A 19,907-nucleotide genomic window follows, 5' to 3' on the forward strand; every position below is an offset into this window, starting at 1 on the left:
AGGTTTGGCCACCCCTGTTCTAAACCATCCTATGTGGCACTCTTCAACGGCTAACTGCTGCATGGGAATCAGGTATCGCAGATTATGGTGCCGCAGAGCAAACCGTTGAACCAATCCTAAAACACAGTAGCATGTATTTTACCACTCAACTCAGTGGGTGCTGTTCCCCTGTTGGCTGCCCACTGCCAAGACTCACAAATGTACATTCATGGCAGTTATGTTGGTTGTTTCTCCACAGAATGTGTTCGTATTGTAATGTGCTTCAATCGTGCTGTCTATCTCCTTCAGTGGTCAGTCTGAAAGGCTATTTAACTGTTTTTAAATAAATGTTTGAACCAATCCTAGGCAGAGAACAGAGTGGCAGTCATTCTAGCTCAGCACATTCTGAAAACTTTATCCAACTGGAGTGGTTTTTCCTCCAACTTAGGTGGCTCTTCTGTTGAAGAAAGGCTTCAAGCTTTACAGTCATCCCTAGCCTGAAGAGTTCACAAAGGCTATTGGTATGGGAAGTTGCCTCTTTAGTCCCACATTGCCCCACATGATTATCACCTGGTCCACTGCTCTTCCCACGTCCATTTTGCGTCTGTGGCTTCAGAAGCTTCAAATGTCACAGGCTGGACCACCTGCCCTTATTTCTGAGCTCATCAAAGTATATCTATTGTTTCCTCTTCTGATCCCACAGTCTGCTGGGGTTTGTAGTCTTGACTGTTCCAAGGAATCAACAGGACCAGCCTGGCTGTGTTGCATAACCCCAGGGAAAGAGAAGTTCATTTGAGAAACGTAATTTACATTGGTAAGGTTATTCAGAGGAGTAAAGCACTGCAGTGGCTGGTAAGAGGCCGAAGCCAGTTCGAGTTTTTGCCTCGCTGCTTCCTGTGTGGGTAGACTCTGGTAACAGTTAGAGCCATCAGTGATGTAAGTTATGTTCTGAAAGTTGAAAGCTTCCACATCAGGCATCTCTGCATGGAGATCTTGATTGTAGTAGCGTTTTTCATCACAACTCCATGGCTGCAGTTTGCACTCCTCTACTAATACGTCATTGGGAGTGAAGTCATTGGGTGCCAGCAAGGTTTTAGGGTACGCCTGAAAACAGCAAACTGAATTAAAACCTGACTAAATTTCTGAGTGTCAAGAGCAGATTGCAGAACAACCACTAAAAGGAAGAGTCAAATAAGGTTATCACCTTCCTTCCCTCCTCCTCCCTCAACATTTTCTAAGCCACCTGGAAGGGCCTTATTAGTACTAAATAAATTATAGCCGCTATGTTAATAAGAATGAGAAGAGCCCCATGGCGCAGAGTGGTAATGCTGCAGTACTGCAGTCGGAGCCCTCTGCTCATGACCTGAGTTCGATCAGATATCTGGCTCCAGCTTGACTCAGCCTTTCATCCTTCTGATGTCGGTAAAATGAGTACCCAGTTTGATGGGGGTGAAGTGTAGATGACTGTGGAAGGCAATGGCAAACCACCCCATAAAAAAGTCTGCCATGAAAATGTTGTGAAAGTAATGTCACCCCAGAGTCGAAAACGACTGGTGCTTGCACAGGGGGCTACCTTTACCTTTTTTAATGTTATTACAGTAGTGTTCAGCTTTTATTATATGGTGAGCTGAATGAGGACCTACTCCAGTTTTCTAAAAAATGTTTTGCAAACTCTCAAGCCATGAAAGGCAACTCTGAAAGTTGACCAAAGGCTGAGTCCAGCGGCACCTTGAAGACCAAGAAAGTTTAATTCTGGGTAGAAACTCTTGTGTGCACGCACATGAAAGGTTCCACCCAGAATTAAACCTTCTTGGTCTTCAAGGTGCCACTGGACTCAAACTTTGTTCTGTTGCTTCAGACCAACATGGATACGCACCTGAATCTTTCTACAAGTTCTTAACAATGTCCTCCTTCTTACTAAAGGTAAAAGTAGTCCCCTGTGCAAGCACCGAGTCATTACCGACCCATGGGGTGACGTCACATCATGATGTTTTCATGGCAGACTTCTTATGGGGTGGTTTGCCATTGCCTTCCACAGTCATCTACACTTTACCCCCATCAAGCTGGGTACTCATTTTACGGACCTTGGAAGGCTGAGTCAACCTTGAGCCAGCTACCTGAACCCAGCTTCAGCCGGGATCAAACTCAGGTCGTGAGCAGAGCTTGGACCGTAGTACTGCAGCTTACCACTCTGCGCCACGGGGCTCTTCTCATTCTTACCAGCTCAGCATTACCTTAAGTTTCAGCGAATAAGCAAAATCACTGCCCCAAGAAGCTTCCATTTCCATACACAGTAAACTTGCAGTTCTCAGGGCTTTAAAAGGTTATTGACCAGGCAACATTCTCATGGGCCACTGTCCCAGGCTGAGTTTTGTGCCCTGCTGCTTGTTGATTTTCACAGGTTCCTTTAAGTCTCCATAAACCTCAAACCCCCATATCTATGGGGCAGTGGGCATATGAAAAATTAAAGACCTGTGGACTTGTAGCCTACGAAAAGCTACATTCATTGGTTCACAGATAGATTTCCATATATATCACAGCAGTGATGTTACCTTGGCTTGGATCCTGCCAGTTTTTCTGCTGATGAAAAACAGAAAATGAGACTCCTTTGACCACCCAAAATTGCTATGCTGGGCAGCTCATAGGTACTGCTCATAGGTCCCACAAAAACCATGTGGCTATTGAAAAAAACAACTGGGGAAGTGAGCAAAAAAAAGATGTCTGGATCCATCACTGCTTCTGATTCTCACTCCAGTCTTGTTTCTCTAGCCTAATAATAACCACAGAATCCTAACAGAGGAGGGGACAGCCCATTTGCTGTTCAGCTAGGTTCGAACCCAGTAGCATCTTAGAGACCACCAGGATTTTGGTGGTATAAACTTTGGAGAGTTAAATTTCCCTTCATCAGAATTTTGACACTCAAAAGCTCATACCACAAGTATCTCATTGGTCTTTAAGATGCTCCTGGACTTTGATCTTGCCCTTCTCACTGACAATGCAGACCAACCCAGTTCTACCACTCTGCAAGTATTTGCTGTCCAAAACACTGGATATTTTAAAAAACAGCATTTTGTAAGCACATTTCCTTCTCTTGTTTTTAACTGCTACTACTTGGAGAAGGGAGGGGTAAGAAGTTATTTTCCATGCAGTCTCCCCCCTAACTATCACCCCCAAGCTTGCTCCTGAGGACTAGTATTTCTTCTCCTTTTCTAGGATCTGATGCGCTGCAAAACCTACAAGACCAGTTTTTCCACAGCCCAGGCCAGAAAGGAATGTCTCTGTACTACAAGCCATTGGCAGGTAAGCAGTTCTGTTTCTGACTCTGGAGCCCCTTCAACTAACACACCGTTTGTTGTAGGTGAGAATCTGGCAAAAACCTAGTTTAAAAAAGTTAGTGTCTAAGGGTTCTGTCATTCCTAGCATGAGGAACGTTTTAAACTATCAGCAGAACAAGCCTGCCTTTTGACTTGTTGCTAAGTCAACTGAATGGCCTTTATGCCGCTCATTCTCCAAGGAGTTCAGAATGGCGTGTAATGCGTTGTTCTCTTTTCCTCACAACAATATTTTATAGTAGGTGAGCCTATTTTACAGATTGGACACCCAGCAAGTTTCTGTGGCTGAGTGGGGAACTGAATGTGGGTCTTCCAGATCCTAGTCTAACCACCACACCACTATGGCTCTTCCCAGCCGAAAAACCTCATCATAAGCCTTTGACTGGCAGCAGCAGCTCCCCAAGGTCTCAGCTATAGCATGGCCACTCCCACCCTGTTCCTTGAGATCATTAACTGGAGAGTGAAGTGAAAAGCATGCACTCCGCTACTGAGCTGGGATCAAAGCTAGAGAAGTCATGCTGATTGCAGTACATCTAGCCTTTTTGTCCAGGTGCAACACATGTGTTCATTAGTACAAGCACTTTAGAAATAGGCACTACCAGGGCTTTTTTTTGTAGTAGGAACTCCTTTGCATATTAGGCCATACACCCCTAATGTAGCCAATCCTCCAAGAGCTTACAGGACTCTTAGTACAGGCCCTACTGTAAGCTCCAGGAGGATAGGCTACATCAGGGGTGTGGCCTAATATGCAAAGGAGCTCTTGCTACAAAAAAAAAAAGCCCTGGCCATCACTACAGAGTCTGTGACTTGGCTAATGAGCTAACTATTTCAACTCAGATCCTCTTTGATCCAAGACCATCCCCAGCCTCATAATTGTTGCTTGGGATGTATGGTGCAGGGCCCAGGGTAACATGCAAGAGACCAGTGCGGTGAGGAAAGCTCTGTGTTTCAATTCCCACTCAGCCACAAAGCTCACAGCATGATCAAAAAGTCTTGATTGTGTGTTAGAGCAGTTAAGAGTGTAAGACTAAGATCCGTGAGACCCAAGTTTGAATGGCTGGTCTGCCATGGAAGCTTGCTGGGTGACTTTGAGCCAGTCACATCAAACTCTCAGCCTAATGTACCTCACAGGGTTGTTGTGAGGATAAAATGGTGGTGAGGAGAAGGAAGTAAGCTGTTTGGGCCTCTACTGAAAGGGAGAAAGGTGGAGTACATAAACTGCCTCACAGGGGTTGCTATGGGTATGGAAAGAGGCAATCATGCAACTCTGGACTCCTCAAAGGAGGGGCTCCTTTTTCCCCCTGTACCTTTTTCTAGAGCTGAAATGCCCCCCACCTGGGACTTCACTTGCAGCATCCTAGTGAGGCAAGTAGCACCCCTCAGGGCTCGCAGCACTTTCAACTCTGGAAAATGGCCAGAGAAGAAATAGGAGCTCCTCTCCCTTGCTTCCCATTCAAATTGGGCCCTTATGGTACTTTTGCAGAAAAGTTGCCACCAGGTACTCACAGCTTCCATCCTTCCGAAGTTGGTAAAAGAAATAGCTTGCTGAGGGTAAAGTGCATATAACTGGGGAAGGCAATGGTAAACCACCCCATAACAAAAAGTCTGCAAAGAAAACATTGTGATGCGATGTCACTCCATGGGTTGGTAACAACTTGGTGCTCGCACAGGGGACTACCTTTACCTTTTACTCACGGCTGAAATATGGCTACTAGTTCCCATTGGAAACTTGCGTAAAACACAACATGTACTTAGTTCCTTGGCTATGTGACTGTTCCCTCCTCCCTCCCCCCCCAAAAATGGGGGCAGGGTATCTTGGATGGATTTTAGCTAAGACAACACCTATTGAAACCAAAGTATCAGCAAGTGCACTTGTGGATAACCTGAGAGAAGAAAACTTTATTCCATCTATTGAATTTCTGCTTTACCTTAATTGGGGTCACAATGGGATGGGAAACTTTAGGGCAACAGCAATTCCTGACACTAGAAAAAAACAAGAGGAAAATGAGAATGCATCTTGTTTTGTCATTAAAATCACAGTCAAAGAGATGGAGAGTGCAGAAAGTGCCATAGATCAAAATGCAAATATCCAGAGCAGCTTACCTAATCATATGCAACTAGAAATTGAGTGTATACTACATGTGTGAAACACACACACTCCGCTGATGAAAACTGATTGTGCAAAAACAAAAAATTGCATGTTGTTCACAAGTGGACTCCCATAGATAATAAAGGATTACATTCTGCTACTCAATGAAGAGTGGCACACTCCTTCAGCATATGGAAACTTCCCTGCAGGGATGTCAAACATGCAGCCCGGGGGCCAAATCAGGCCCCCAAGCAACTGGCTGTTGTCTGCTTTCTTCTCTCTCTCTCTCTTGCTTCCTTCTGCATCGCAGCTTGCTCTGCCAGGCTCTCTCAATCGCACAGCAGAGCTACTGAACCAAGCCTCTCTTCCTTCTATTGGCTGAGGCTCTTCCTCCTCCTGGTCCCCTAGGGAAGGAAGGAAAGAGCCAGAGCTTCCTTTGCCCAACTCCCTGGGTACCATGGAAGAAATACAAAGAAAGCTCAACAAGTGCTAATGTTTTAAGATCAATGAGTGTTAATGTTTTAATCAGGTTTTATTTTAAGTTTTTAAAAATCTTTAATTATGTTTGTCTGTGTCCTTTATAAAGTTTATATCTCTGATACCTGGTATTACATTTTATAACACACATGGCCCAGCCTGACGAGGTCTCATTTATGTCAGATTTGGCCCTCATAGCAAATGAGTTTAACACCCCTGCTCTAATGCAAGATGTTCTGCTGCTGTTGAGCTCCATAGAAGGCTCCTTGAGCCAGTGTGGCACACTGCCATTAGCTGAGCAGAGTGGTAGGATACAAGCCCAAATACTGGCAGTGGTCCTTAAAATACAGGGCAAGGTAGGAAGCCTACAAAATTGGCTTCCTGGCCTGAATCTCAGTCTTGTGTGTTTATTTTTTTTTAAAAAAAGTTTTACTCCTATGAACTTACCAGTTGCTTCTCCAGAAACATACACAAAAGAGCAGCATTACAGAAATAACTGCCGGTATCGAGAGGAGTCGAAAGATCCAAGTTCCTGTTAAAAAATATTAATTTTTAAAATTATAATATTTAATGATTTTATGAACATAAGTAGCTCTTGCTTGTCTCCCCATTTAAAGAGAAAGGCTAGGGGGCTATGGGGTGCCTGCATAAGGTTTCAGAATCACTCCCTAGTTCCTTGATTTGCAAGGCTCTCAGGTGGTAGGCTGGGCAAGACTTGGTTCTCAAGAGCTGCTGTCGGACTGATCATTAGTAAAACAGGAAGGCCCAATCAAGGAAGCCACAGCCCTCAGTTTGCAAGACCTGAGCAGGACTCCTCAAGATAGGATGTTTGGAAGGACATTAATTCATAGAACAAAGTTAGAGTCCATTGAACTCTAACTTTGTTCTGTTGCTTCAGATCAGCACCTGGATTAATTCATAGGTTCTCCGTAGGTCAGAAGCTGTTTGTAAACACTTAAAACAGATACGGTTCTGATTGTGACAGCTTTATATATACTCACAAATGCAGTGGCTGATAATAATTATTATTGTACTAGCTTGAAGCCTGCTTCATTATGGTATTTAAGTAAATTTAATCTGGTTATAATACTTCTGGGTATGTAATTTTTTGTGTGTTTTAGGAAGGATGTTTTGATTTTGGAAATAGTTTTGTAATATAACAACAGTAGCAATAAGGCCCATTGTGTGTGGGGGGGATACAACAGGCTCCAGAAAGAGGCTCTGGGTGAGTGGCCCCCACCCTTGCTGTCTTTCCACCTACTCAACCAAGTGAAAGCATTCACTCCCCCCAACCTTTGCTGTCATCCCCCCTCTCTGCAACCTCTACCTAGAAAAAGTACATTTTTTTTCCCACAAAGTAGTTTATATCATTCTCCTCTTCCCCTTTGGATCTGCACAACAATCCTATGAAGTAGGTTAGGCTGAAAGTCTGTGACTAGTCTGAAATCACAGCATGGACCAAAGCAGGAGGGAAGTGACTTCAGCAGGGTATGATGACACAGAGTCCAGCCTGCAAAGCAGCCATTTTCTCCAGGAAAACTCATCTTTGCCATCTGGAGAGCAGTTGTAATTCTAAGTGATCTCCAGCGCTCACCTGCAGATTGGCAATCATGTTTTCCCAGGAGGAAATGGCTGGAGGGTGGAGTCTATGAAGTTCCACCCCCCTCAAACCCCACCTTCTCCAAGCTCTACCCTTCAAATCTCCAGGAATTTCCCAACCTGGAGTTGGCAACCCTATCTCCTTCCCAGCAGCTGTAGCAATGCTACTACATGGAAGACAGAGGTTCCCTGAAGACCAACTGTCCGCAGTGTCCTTTAAGTGATTTTTACCTCACAACGCTGAGGTCCACAGCTGAGCAGTTAGAGAGGGGGTGTATGCTTCAGCGGTCTGCAGTCTCCTTTAACTGATTTTCATCTCAGAACACAGAGCTGCACAGCTGACCAATCAGAGAGAGGGATGTGGAAGCAGGCAGCAGCCTGCCAGGCAACAGAAAAGCTTTAACCCTTAGCAAGAACACATTTTACCTCTTTTCACCCACTCAGAAGTGAAATTTCTAAAAATCCCTTTAGAGGGGGACTGACATCATGCAAGGAATGCAATCCCCAAATTTTGTGTAGTATAGCCAGGAGATCCTAAAACTGTCTGGCAGCCGAAAGTTCTAGCTCTTTTTTAAATCTCGAACAACAGATTATTGAATATTGGAATATTGAAGAATTGATGTAAGAAAAGGTAGCATAGTACATATTTAAGTGAGTTTTATGTGTTCTTATGTATTTATTGTATAATTATTAATGTATTTTAAACTGTATTTTAAACTGACTTTGTTAGCTTTTTATGTTGTGAGCCGCCCTGAGCCCACCTTGGTGGGGTAGAGCGGGATATAAATCGAATAAAATAAAAATAAAAATAAATAAATTTTTTTAGCATTATGCAGCACAAAGTGATTAGACTTGCTTTTTAGGTTAGAGTTATATCAGGGATGGTTATCAGGTCCCCAGCAGTTCAGTTATCAATACCAGACCATTCAGAGAGTAAACTTTATTGAAATACTGACTTTCATGGAGCAAGATAGTTCTTGCGAAAACTGGCTTTGGCGGGCAATTGTCTCCTACGCAGAGCTCAACCGTTATACATTCAAATTAATTATTTTAATTAGTTTAATTAATTGTATATGAATATTAATATTGATATTAACTTGCATATTTAAAAAAAATTCAATAAAATATATAAATGTGATACATTCAAATGCAAAGGCACAAAGCAAGCCATCCCTCCCTCCAATATCCCATTCCCAGACCTCTTTCAGGTGCACACATAATTGGACAGAGACAGCATTTGACCTTGACTGTCTCTGAGATCAGGGTGAAAGAATGCTTCATTCTTTACCACAGAGATAGGAGCCAGCAAAGCAGAGAGCAGAAATGAAAGCAAACTTAAAATGGCAAGAGACACTCTTGACAGTGGTTTGCCATTGTCTGCCCCTGCAACATGACCCTGGTATTCCTTGGAGGTCACCCTTCTAATTATTAGCCAAGACAGTCTTTGCTTAACTTAACAAGATCAGGCTAGTCTGGCAGATCAGGGCAACTAATGATAATAGGCAGAATTAAAAGAAGTCAAAAAGTATATCCACAGTACCAAAAACAAACAACCAAAATAAGAACATAAGAGAAGCCATGTTGGATCAGGCCAATGGCCCATCCAGTCCAACACTCTATGTCACACAGTGGCCAAAAAAACCAGGTGCCATCAGGAGGTTCACAAGTGGGGTTAGAAGCTCTTCCACTTTGCCCGCCCCCTCAAAGCACCAAGAATACAGAGCATCACTGCCCCAGACAGTTCCAATAATATGCTGTAGCTAATAGCCACTGATGGACCTCTACTCCATATTTTTATCCAAACCCCTCTTGAAGCTGTCTATGCTTGTAGCCACCATGTCCTGTGGCAGTGAATTCCACATGTTAATCACCTTTTGGGTGAAAAAATACTTCCTTTTATCCCGAAATGCCCAATTACAATCCAAATTAAACGCTCACTGTTCACAGAACTTACTATCACGTTGTATGTTCACTTTCTTAGTTCGTGGCGTTTCTTCCATAATGTCATCTGGGATGTGGAGGGGGCTGGTGCTGAAAGCATTGATGTCTAGCCAGTACTCTTTGTTTAGCCCTGGGTGTTTCACTGTCAATGACTTTTTCGTTGGTTCTTCTACTGTGTACCTGCATATTACCGAGCCATCTGCATTCAATGACAAATGGAGAGAATATAAATTCTGATTCCTATCCAGGAATTTGCAGGTATTTTGAAACCAAGCCCCTCTTTCAGGAGAGGAAGAGCACTTTTCATTGGATGGTGGGAGAAGTGACTCAGAAAGAGCCAATTAGTTCCATGACCCAGACACCATTTTCTCCCATTAAATGCACAAGAGCCAATCTAAGACACAAGTCTTTGTCAGGCACTTGGGCATGTAGTAGAAAATGCAGGAAACCTGTGATGGAGGTACATATGGAAGTGCCATTGGGTCACAAGTGACTTATCAGCAACTCTAGGAAGGGGTTGTCAAAGCAAGTCAGAAGCAAAGGTGGTTTGCCATTATCTTCCTCTGCAGAACCTTCCTTGGTGGTCTTCCATCCAAGTACTGACTCTGCTTATCTTCCAAGATCTGAAGAGGCTATATCATGCCTCCTTCCCCCCTGTAATGGAGGTAGCCTATAGAATATTCTTTGCTTAGCAAGAGCCTGAGAAACACTATAAATGTATTATCTCCTGGTAAGATCTAAGTCTTTCCTTTTAACATTGTTTCTGGCGCACTTTCCCTCCTCAGCCAAACCTCTTGCTATCTTAACATGGCTGATCACCTAACTAATGTCAGCATCATTACTAGAATCATAGAGTTGGAAGGGACCTCGAGGGTCATCTAGTCCAACACCCTGCACAGTGCAGGAAACTCACAAATACCTCCCCCTAAATTCACAGTGGTGAGAAGAAAGCTCTCTAAATACACTCAGAGGTACTCTCCTCGTTATTCCTGTTTAAGATTTGCAAGCTCATGTATGCATTCCTCTGGCATTCTTAGCTTCCTTTCCTCTCAGGTCTTACCTCATCGCTTCACAGAGAATTCTTCCTGAGAGAGCTTTGACCCCCAAAATCTTGCTTGGGCTCAAATCTAGATGCTTGAGGTTGACATCACATCTTTCATAGAATGAAGGAAATTCACAAATAACTCCCCCTAAATTCACAGGATCTGCATTGCTGTCAGATGGCCATCTAGCCTCTGTTTAAAAACCTCCAAGGAAGGAGAGCCCACCACCTCCTGAGGAAGCCTGTTCCACTGAGGAACCGCTCTAACGGTCAGGAAGTTCTTCCTAATGTTGAGCCGGAAATTCTTCTGATTTAATTTCAACCTGTTGGTTCTGGTCCTACCTTCTGGGGCCACAGAAAACAATTCCACACCATCCTCAATATAACAGCCCTTCAAGTACTTGAAGATGGTGATCATATCACCTCTCAGCTGCCTGCTCTCCAAGCTAAACATGCCAAGCTCCTTCAGCCTTTCTTCATAACATTTGGTCTCCAGGCCTCTCATCATCATCGGCCTCCTCTGGACTAGTTCCAGCTTGTCTATATCCTTCTAAAAATGTGGTGCCCCAAACTGAACACAACACTCCAGATGAGGTCTTATTAGAGCAGAGTAAAGCGATACCATCACTTCACATGATCAGGACACTTCTGTTAATACAGCCCAAAATTGCATTTGCCTTTTTACCTATTGCATTGCACTGTTGACTCATGCCCACCGCTTCTGAGTACCAAGTCCTAGAAGACCTCTCAGGTCATGATGGTTACCTCGAAATACAAGCTTTTCCGATCCTTCTAATGTGCAATTTCCATCTCTCTCTTTCACAAAAACACTGTAGCCTCTGATAAAACCAGGAAGGGAATCATTAAGATGATCATAATTCCATGTCAGTGTCAGCACTCTTGGAACTGAGGAGTCTTCATACAGCTCAGGGAAAGTATCTGGCTCTGAAAGACAGGAAATGGATAAAATTGTTATTTGTGTCCTGGGCTGCTAATCTTCAGCCTTGGCATTCAATATCTATTTACTGCCAAAGCAAGACTGCATTTTGGGGAAACAATGGAACTGGGCCAGTTCTTCCACGAGTTCCTAAGAAGGATTCAACTGAATATTTCAGGATTTGTGTCCTCATTGCTCCAGATGAAGTACACCTGAGGCCCCTACCTAGCGATTTCTCCTAGATGATTATTCCCAAACCTCTTCCTTTACTTTCTGGTAACTTTTCAGCAATATGGTTTTGTGCATTTATTGTAGGATGTGCTCTTGTGAGCTACACACCACCTTATCAGAGGCAACCTCAGAACCTGATGCCACAATAAATTTCTTTATGCATCATCCAGCCAAAGCCAATCCCTTCAAAGGCACATTTATTTCAGTGTGAGAAATTTAACTCTCCCATTGAAATTGATGGGATTCAGTTGCTTTGGCTGTAACCAGCTAACAAATCTGCCTTCTTGTTCACAACAGTGCCAGAGAGCATGAAATTCTAAAGCCATAGCCCTGAAAGCAGCTGTGCTTATTCTGCAAGCAAAATGAGAGTCCACTGACTTGAGAAAAACAGGAATCTCCAGAATTGGGGCTGTGATATATCAACAGATGTGACAAAAATCACAGGCCTTTGCCTCCATGCAAACAAAAAAACTGTGTGTGTGTGTGGCAGAATGGGAAAGGAGAAGGGGTTTAACCCTTCAACCCCTGCTTTGTTCTGCTAATCAGAACCAGTTAAGTATTTTAAAGGATCCAAGCAGGCAGCCGTGTTGGTCTGAAGCAGTTGAACAAAGCAGGAGTCAAGTAGCACCTTTATGACCAACCAATTTTTATTTAGAACGTTATTTTATTTAGAACGTCAATTTGTTAATTTTACTGCATACTGCTGTTTTGTTGCTTTCGCATGTTCATGCTAATCAGATCAAAGGTTTGCTCAATTTGTTAATTTTATTATTCTGCCATTGTACCATTTTACATTCTAAACCACTGCCTACCAGATAATTTTACTTCACTGTCATTGGTTCTTAAATCAGTACCATGTTGCATTCTGGGCCACTGCCTACCAGCTATGTATGGCTCTGCTCAGCTATGTATGGCTTTGCTTACTGTGCTGGATTCCTTATCTGATGAAGTGTGCTTAAGAGCACACGGAAGCTTATATTTTAAAGGAGGAGGAGTTGGTTTTATACCCCATCCTTCACTACCCAAAGGAGTCTCGGAGTGGCTCACCATCGCCTTCCTTTCTTCTCCCTGTGAGGGAGGTGAGGCTGAGAGAGCTCTGAGAGAGCTGTGACTGACCCAAGGTCACCCAACCGGCTTTGTGTGGAGGGGGAATCAAACCTGTTTCTCAGTTCCATTCTTTATAGATATCAACACACAAAATGTGGCTACTTGGTACATAATCTTAGGATTCTCATTGCATAAAAGATAATCAAATGTAGCTTTTTCAGTAAAACTGAAAATCTTATCCAGTACTTTCCTTATAATGTAGGCAGCTAAAACACACATGCTCTATAGACTTGATATCTTTTAATGAACATGCACACAGCCTTTCAGAATAGAGGATTTTCTTATATCTAGCTTCCAATACTGCTGAAGGAAGGGTAGAGCTCCTTGCCAAACCTGGTTCTCCAAATTACAATCCGCCACTCTTAACCACTATGCCACACCGGCTCTCACCAGGGATAAAGGTAAAGGGATGAAGATGTGTCCTCTAAAACCCCATCTTTCTCCATTCAAAATATTAACAACAGGGCAAAGAATCTGGATTCAATTAGCAGGACTGAGCAGGAGCTGGAGGGTAACACCGCTCTCCCTTTTTTGTATGACCCTAATCTGAGTATTAGCTGCACACGAAATTTGCCTTTTTACAGACTGGTGGATATTCATGATCTTTGTCACAGCTGTTTGTGATTACAAGGGCAGCAAACAGGTTTTGCATACAGAAGGTCTTTAAACGTTGCATACATACGGTCCCTAAAGGATCTCCAGTAGGTGTTAGGAAAGACCTTTCTTGACTAAAAGAAAGACCTTATAGAGCCACTGCTACTTAGAGTAGATGGTACTGACCTAGATGGCTCAATGATCAAACTCAGTACAAAACTGCTTCATATACATCTGCTAACTGCGTTCCTGTCCAGTTTCCAGATACTCCAGTAATCTTACTGCTTTCATATAGAGTCACAGCTATGCTTGAATGAGTAGGTGAAACTCTTCTGCATCGCCCATTTGTTTTCAGTGTTTGCACAAGAAGGGGAAGCACACAGGTCTGCTTTTCTCCATAGGGACAAAACTAGCAGAGCTCTTGCAGAAAGGGGACACTCTGTCTGTGATCAGGTGGTCCCATGCCTGTTTGGTTAGGAATAAGGACCGTCTCTCATTGAACCAAGTGTCTATGGAAAACATAACCCTTCGCTAGCGATGGGAGCAAAAAGCAAGACGTTCCTGTGTTCCTGCAGAGTTTCTTTCTATTCTAGCAACACACTACTGTTTATTCAACACATTCAGTTACAACGTGAGGCCAACAGCACTGTGGACTTACCCAGTTCTTTAAGGTATTTGGCTTTCTTCTCCAGTAAAGAAGCTGTGTTACTATGAGATCCATACACCCTGAAACTGTATCTCACTCCAGGCTTGAAAGCATCTAGAACATAACAAAATCAGGAGGAGTTCATGGTTAGGTAAAAATTCTGATTGTGCAGAACAAGGTATTTACTGAAAGACATAATCCTGAAAGACTTAAATAAGTGAGAATAAAGGTTAAGCAAAGACTAACTTAAACTCATGGATAAGTTTCTGTCAGTGTGCAGGTTAAAAATTTCCACTCATTCCCCAGCCATATCCATACAACATTCATCTACAAACATTATTCATGCATACTGTTCTTTTACCAAAGATGGGCACCCACGTTAGTCTGTAGCAGTAGAAAGCGGCAAGAGTCCAGCAGCCCCTTAAAGACTAACAAAACTGGTGGCAAGGTACAAGCTTTCTAAAGAAGGGAGCAGTGACTCATGAAAGCTCGCACCCTACCACAAATGTTGTTAGTCTTTAAGGTGCTACTGGACTCTTGCTCATGTCTACTGATCATATACCATTCTCATACACTCACCAAATACTCTTTTCTCTCCTGGCTGCTTCTCCATCCACAACACATAGCCCCAATCCTAGGTGTGGAATCATGATACTTCACTGAACTGTTGACAAGCTGGGATGTTCATACACATTCTATACCACCTCAACAGCTGAGGCAGCTGAAGGGCTCCTTTGAACCAAATGAAGCAAGAGACTTCACAGCTATAGAGATTTTGAAGACTACAGATTCTGTTTTAATGGATACGTTTTTTTATTTTGGTAAAGTTTTAATGATGAACTTCACAGCCACTTTGTCAAATAAATCTTGGGAGTGCTACTGAGCACAGTGGCCTTAGATGACCAGATGGTTGTGATGGTCTGGAGTACTTTTGCCCAGCCTCAGGTGGTGCATCAACTACGTCCATTCCTGGGTCGGTCAGATGTAGCCATAGGAATCCATGTCTTAGTTATATCTAGACTGGACTACTGCAAAGCACTCTTCTAAGGGCTACCCTTGAAGACTCTCTGGAAGTTGCAGTTAGTAAAGGATACTACAGCTATACTGCTGGCCAGGGCTATTGGGAGTATGTGACCCTGATACTACAGCAATTACACTGTAATTGTAATTACAGTACACTCCACTCTCAAGCCCAATTCAAACTTAAACTAGTAGGTTAAAACTTCCAGTGTGTCTTCTCCCATATGTTCCTGCCAGGAATTAAGATCACAGGGAGAGGCCATCTTGAACATTCCATCAATCAAAGAAGCTTGTTTGGTGGGTACACAAGAGAGGGCCTTTTCAGTGGTAGTCTCACAATTATGGGAAAGGGAGATTCTTTCTGCTGAAGCTGCTTTTATTTAGAACTGCATTTGATTAAAGCAGTCCTAAATTGTGATTTTACATTTTGGTTTTATGTATTTTATTTACATTGTAAAACACTTTGAGCTCCATAAGGAAGGAAGGCGGCTACTAAATGTTTGAAATAAATCAGTATGTTTTATGCTTAAATTTGATCTTCTCAATTCACCTCTCTAGTATGTGCACAGAAGCCACCTTGGTAGATGCATATAAAGCATTTATTTAAGCTTTGTGCTCTTTTCCTGCAATGATAAATGACACAATTTCCAACATATCAAGGATCAACAAGGAAGACAAGATAAAAAGCAGTAGTAGGTCTCAAAACAGATGCAGAAAAAGATGCTGACGAATCAGAACCAGATGGCATTTCAATGCCTGTCCAACCAAGGATGTCTAGTTCTCACCTGATGTAATGACAGCACTGGACTGATTTTGTCCAAATTTTTTCCATTGAAAATCACAAGGCTGGACTCTTGGGTGGTTGCACCAGTCAACAATATAACCATCAAACTGACTTTGAGGCTTCCAAGAGATGTAAATGCCTGTTGCTGTGTTGTTGATTGTATCTTCTTTAGATGCGCTGGTGTTAATCTCCCATGTGTGATCTAGGAAAGGAACACATTGCTATATTTGGATTTTCAGAAAATGCATGCTTGAAAGACAACAGATATTTGTTCACTGTACTAGTATTTGTACAGCTTGGTCAAGTGAACTGTTGCTCTGCTGAGTCCAACTGAATAAAACACACCCAGAGCCAGAGACCCAAAAGGCATGTTGTCCTCTGGATTGTGTAGGTGGGACTGCTGGTGAAGAAATGTCTTCTGTTGTGGCAGTCATACCAGAACATCTCAGAAACAGACCACAGTAATGCTGCAGAAATCAGCAACCCCAGAAGCAAATAACTGAAAATAAATATTAACATCCAAGAGTACATGTCTTACAGTTAAAATGTAGGACTAGGACAGGACAGAAATAGCAGCCAATAATCATTTAGCCAGGAAGCACATGGCCCTGAGCCAATCACTAACAGGCTTATTGTAGGATGCAGGCATGGAGAGCTGACCATGGCTGATGATGATGATGATGATGATGATATTGGATTTATATCCCGCCCTCCACTCCAAAGAGTCTCAGAGCGGCTCACAATCTCCTTTCCCTTCCTCCCCCACAACAGACACCCTGTGAGGTAGATGAAGATATTGGATTTATATCCCACCCTCCACTCCGAAGAGTCTCAGAGCGGCTCACAATCTCCTTTCTCTTCCTCCCCCACAACAGACACCCTGTGAGGTAGATGAAAATATTGGATTTATATCCCACCCTCCACTCCGAAGAGCCTCAGAGCGGCTCACAATCTCCTTTCCCTTCCTCCCCCACAACAGACACCCTATGAGGTAGATGAAGATATTGGATTTATATCCCGCCCTCCACTCCGAAGAGCCTCAGAGCGGCTCACAATCTCCTTTCCCTTCCTCCCCCACAACAGACACCCTGTGAGGTGGGTGGGGCTGGAGAGGGCTCTCACAGCAGCTGCCCTTTCAAGGACAACCTCTGCCAGAGCTATGGCTGACCCAAGGCCATTCCAGCAGGTGCGAATGGAGGAGGGGGGAATCAAACCCGGTTCTCCCAGATAAGAATCCGGGCACTTAACCACTACACCAAACTGGCTCTCCAATGCAAACTGGCTGCATCTACACATTGTGGGACACTGTTGCATTATAGAGTCATTCGTGCCAGATTGTCCTATGTGGACAAGGTAATCCAGTTGCAATGACTGCTGTTAAAAAGTTGTGATAAAGATGCAATAAATAACCTAAAGCACAGGAGAAAAACCAAGACCACACTTCCCCCAAGCCTATACTTGGTAAAAGTCCTGCAAACGTAATATCTGTCATCCACAAGACACTGAACAGGCAGTATTTCCACAATATTAAATGTAGTAACCATTGCCTGGGTTATATCATTTACTGATAGCCAGGGAAACTGGAAGTAGAGCCCAAGACCTAGGACTGGGAAATGTAGCTCTTGACTCCTGCCCTGTCTTGCTGATTTCTGCAAATTCTATCACTACAAATTACCAAAAGTGTTTTCTGATGGACAATGGGAGTCTTGATAAAACCATCACTAAGAGTTCCTGTTCAGGGCTGGTGGATATTTTCCTGGATAGCCAGTTTGTGTACAAAGGTGAGCTATGAGTCCACAGCTTTGAATGCTTTTGTGTAAGAAACAGCAATTTTGAATTTGGAGATGGGAGAATTTGAGAAACATTTTTAAACTAAACTCTGGGGTGCTCATGGGAGTGGAAACTGTGGCTCTGGGATTGCTGCCATACAGGAGTGTTCCTTTGCCTCAACTTTCTGCTCTCCTTGTATAGCTGTAAATAAATAACTGTACTCACTCCATTTGCTATGCATTGCTTATCTATGTCTGTCTGTCCATCCGTCCGTCCGTCCATCCATCCATCCATCCATCCATCCATCCATCCATCCATCCATCCATCCAAGGCTTCTTTTGTAGAAAAAGCCAGCAGAAACTCATTTACAAATTATACCATATCTATCTATCTATCTATCTATCTATCTATCTATCTATCCATCCATCATCCATCTATCTAATCTTCTTCACTATCTCTACACTGGGGGGGGGGGGGGAAATCCATTGACACACAGTTCAGTGTTTTGTGAGGCACAGAGTAGCTTTGATCCACATACAGCCAGGATCATGTGAAATAAGTTCAGCAAATTAGAAAATCTAGTATACAGATCTGGTAAGTGTATATAGACTATACCAGGGGTTCCCAACATGGTGTCTATGGGCATCATAGTGCCCACCAACACCTTTTATGATGTCCACCAAGTGTGGAGCCAGGTAGGGCTTTCGCCTATCTGAGCTTCTGACTGTACAGATTTTTAAAAAATGTTGATTTGGCAGCAGCTGCCACCCCAGCACAAGGATCTGCACTGTGTTCCTGAAGTTAAATTGTCGCAATCATTTTGTGACTAGCTTCACTTCCTCTGGCAGCCATTTTCTTGCTGCGCCCACAAGCCACATGAGAATTTCATATGTGCCCACAGGCTCAAACAGACCTGGAACTCCTGTGCTATACACTTATGGTGGAGGCATCAATGAAACTGAACTTCAAGGGGTACAACCATGTAGGACCATACACTTCTCAAGACTACTAGATAGAATATCAATTCATATGGGAAGGAAAGACTTGTTTCTGGAGCAAATTATAATTAATTGTACAAACCATTCTCTGAAGCTGCTGAGATGGCCATCACAGAAGGAGAGGATGAAGTTACAGAATTCTTTGCCGAAACACTGATATTACAGGAACAGTTATCAAGAGAAAGCATTATGTAATTGTATGATGCAGGGACTTCCTTAGACTCTGGACGTTTTCCTAGCACTTCCCAGAAAATCTCATAAGTCTTGATTACTCCATTAGGAGAAAAGCTTGGAAATAGCTGTGGGAAGGAAAAATGAGACTTGACAAGGCATTTACAATCCATGTTTGTATCTATAATTATACCAAGCTGCTTTTGATGACAGTTGCATATGACTATGGTGGAACAGTGTTTCCTGTTTACAGATGGCAATTTTACATCTGAGTCTCTCTTTTTTTAAAAAAAGTCACATTCCAAATTGAGATGGTATTAGAGAAGGCTACCACTAAGCTCATGGGTACTGTATCTTCTTATCAAAACCTACTTCAAGTTGGACAGAGACAGAGCTGGATTAACAATTAGGCCTAGTAGGCACTGGTCTATAGGCCCCTATGCCTTTAGGGGCCCCAGGCCAACTTTCCCCTCAGGTTTCCCCCTGGCTTGCAGCCCTTCCAGCCTGCACATGCAGCCAGCAACTGAGCAGTTCTTTGCCTGACTTGCCTGATGTCGTTGCTGCTGGCATCATCCCCAAGTTTGCCTTTCTCTGCCTCTCCCCTGCAGCTTTGTCAAAGGGGCTTTTGAGAAGGTGCCTGCAGGCTGCAGTGGGGGCTGCAGATGGCAGGGCAGGTGTTCTGACTCTAAGATAATTTGTGAGGGGACTCCCCAAGATTCCGACTGCCTAGGGGCCTCCACAGGGTTTAATCCGGCACTGGACAGAAAACATTTCTTTGATTACTTTCCTGTTTTGCACTGCAAATTCAATGGGACCTCCACAAGGGCATTTTCTTTGTAGTTTCCCCTTGTGTCTGTCATCTCAGCACTCCCCCAACATCTGGTGGACATTTTGCCTTTTTTTAAAAAAAAATGATAGTAGAGATATAGCCCAAGCTATATCTTGGAAGCTAAGCAGGGTTAGCCCTGGTGAGTACTTGGATGGGAGACACCAACTAATGTTAAGGCTGCTATGCAGAGGCAGGCAATGGCAAAACTACTTCTGAACATCTCTTGTCTTGAAACTCTATGGGGTCACCATAAGTCAGCTGTGACCTGATAGCAAAAAAACCCAAATTATTTAAGTAGAATCTTTAAGGAAAGATTGTACCAAAACAGGATTGGAAAACTACAGAACAGGTCCAGGAAGAA

General features: G+C 43.2%; 1 protein-coding gene across 1 annotated transcript in view; it reads right to left on the reverse strand.

Moving 5' to 3' along the window:
* Nucleotides 1-644: 644 nt before the first annotated feature.
* OSMR (oncostatin M receptor) overlaps nucleotides 645-19,907 on the reverse strand; it is a 70,887-nt gene continuing 51,624 nt past the window's right edge. Inside the window, 9 exon segments of the mRNA XM_060236592.1 lie at nucleotides 645-722; nucleotides 724-1,088; nucleotides 5,236-5,294; nucleotides 6,325-6,409; nucleotides 9,431-9,616; nucleotides 11,225-11,404; nucleotides 13,987-14,088; nucleotides 15,780-15,980; nucleotides 18,629-18,845. Of these exon segments, the coding sequence (XP_060092575.1) occupies nucleotides 645-722; nucleotides 724-1,088; nucleotides 5,236-5,294; nucleotides 6,325-6,409; nucleotides 9,431-9,616; nucleotides 11,225-11,404; nucleotides 13,987-14,088; nucleotides 15,780-15,980; nucleotides 18,629-18,845 (1,473 nt within the window).

The sequence above is a fragment of the Heteronotia binoei genome, chromosome 4 (assembly GCF_032191835.1).
Source record: "Heteronotia binoei isolate CCM8104 ecotype False Entrance Well chromosome 4, APGP_CSIRO_Hbin_v1, whole genome shotgun sequence".
Classification (NCBI taxonomy): Eukaryota; Metazoa; Chordata; class Lepidosauria; order Squamata; family Gekkonidae; genus Heteronotia; species Heteronotia binoei.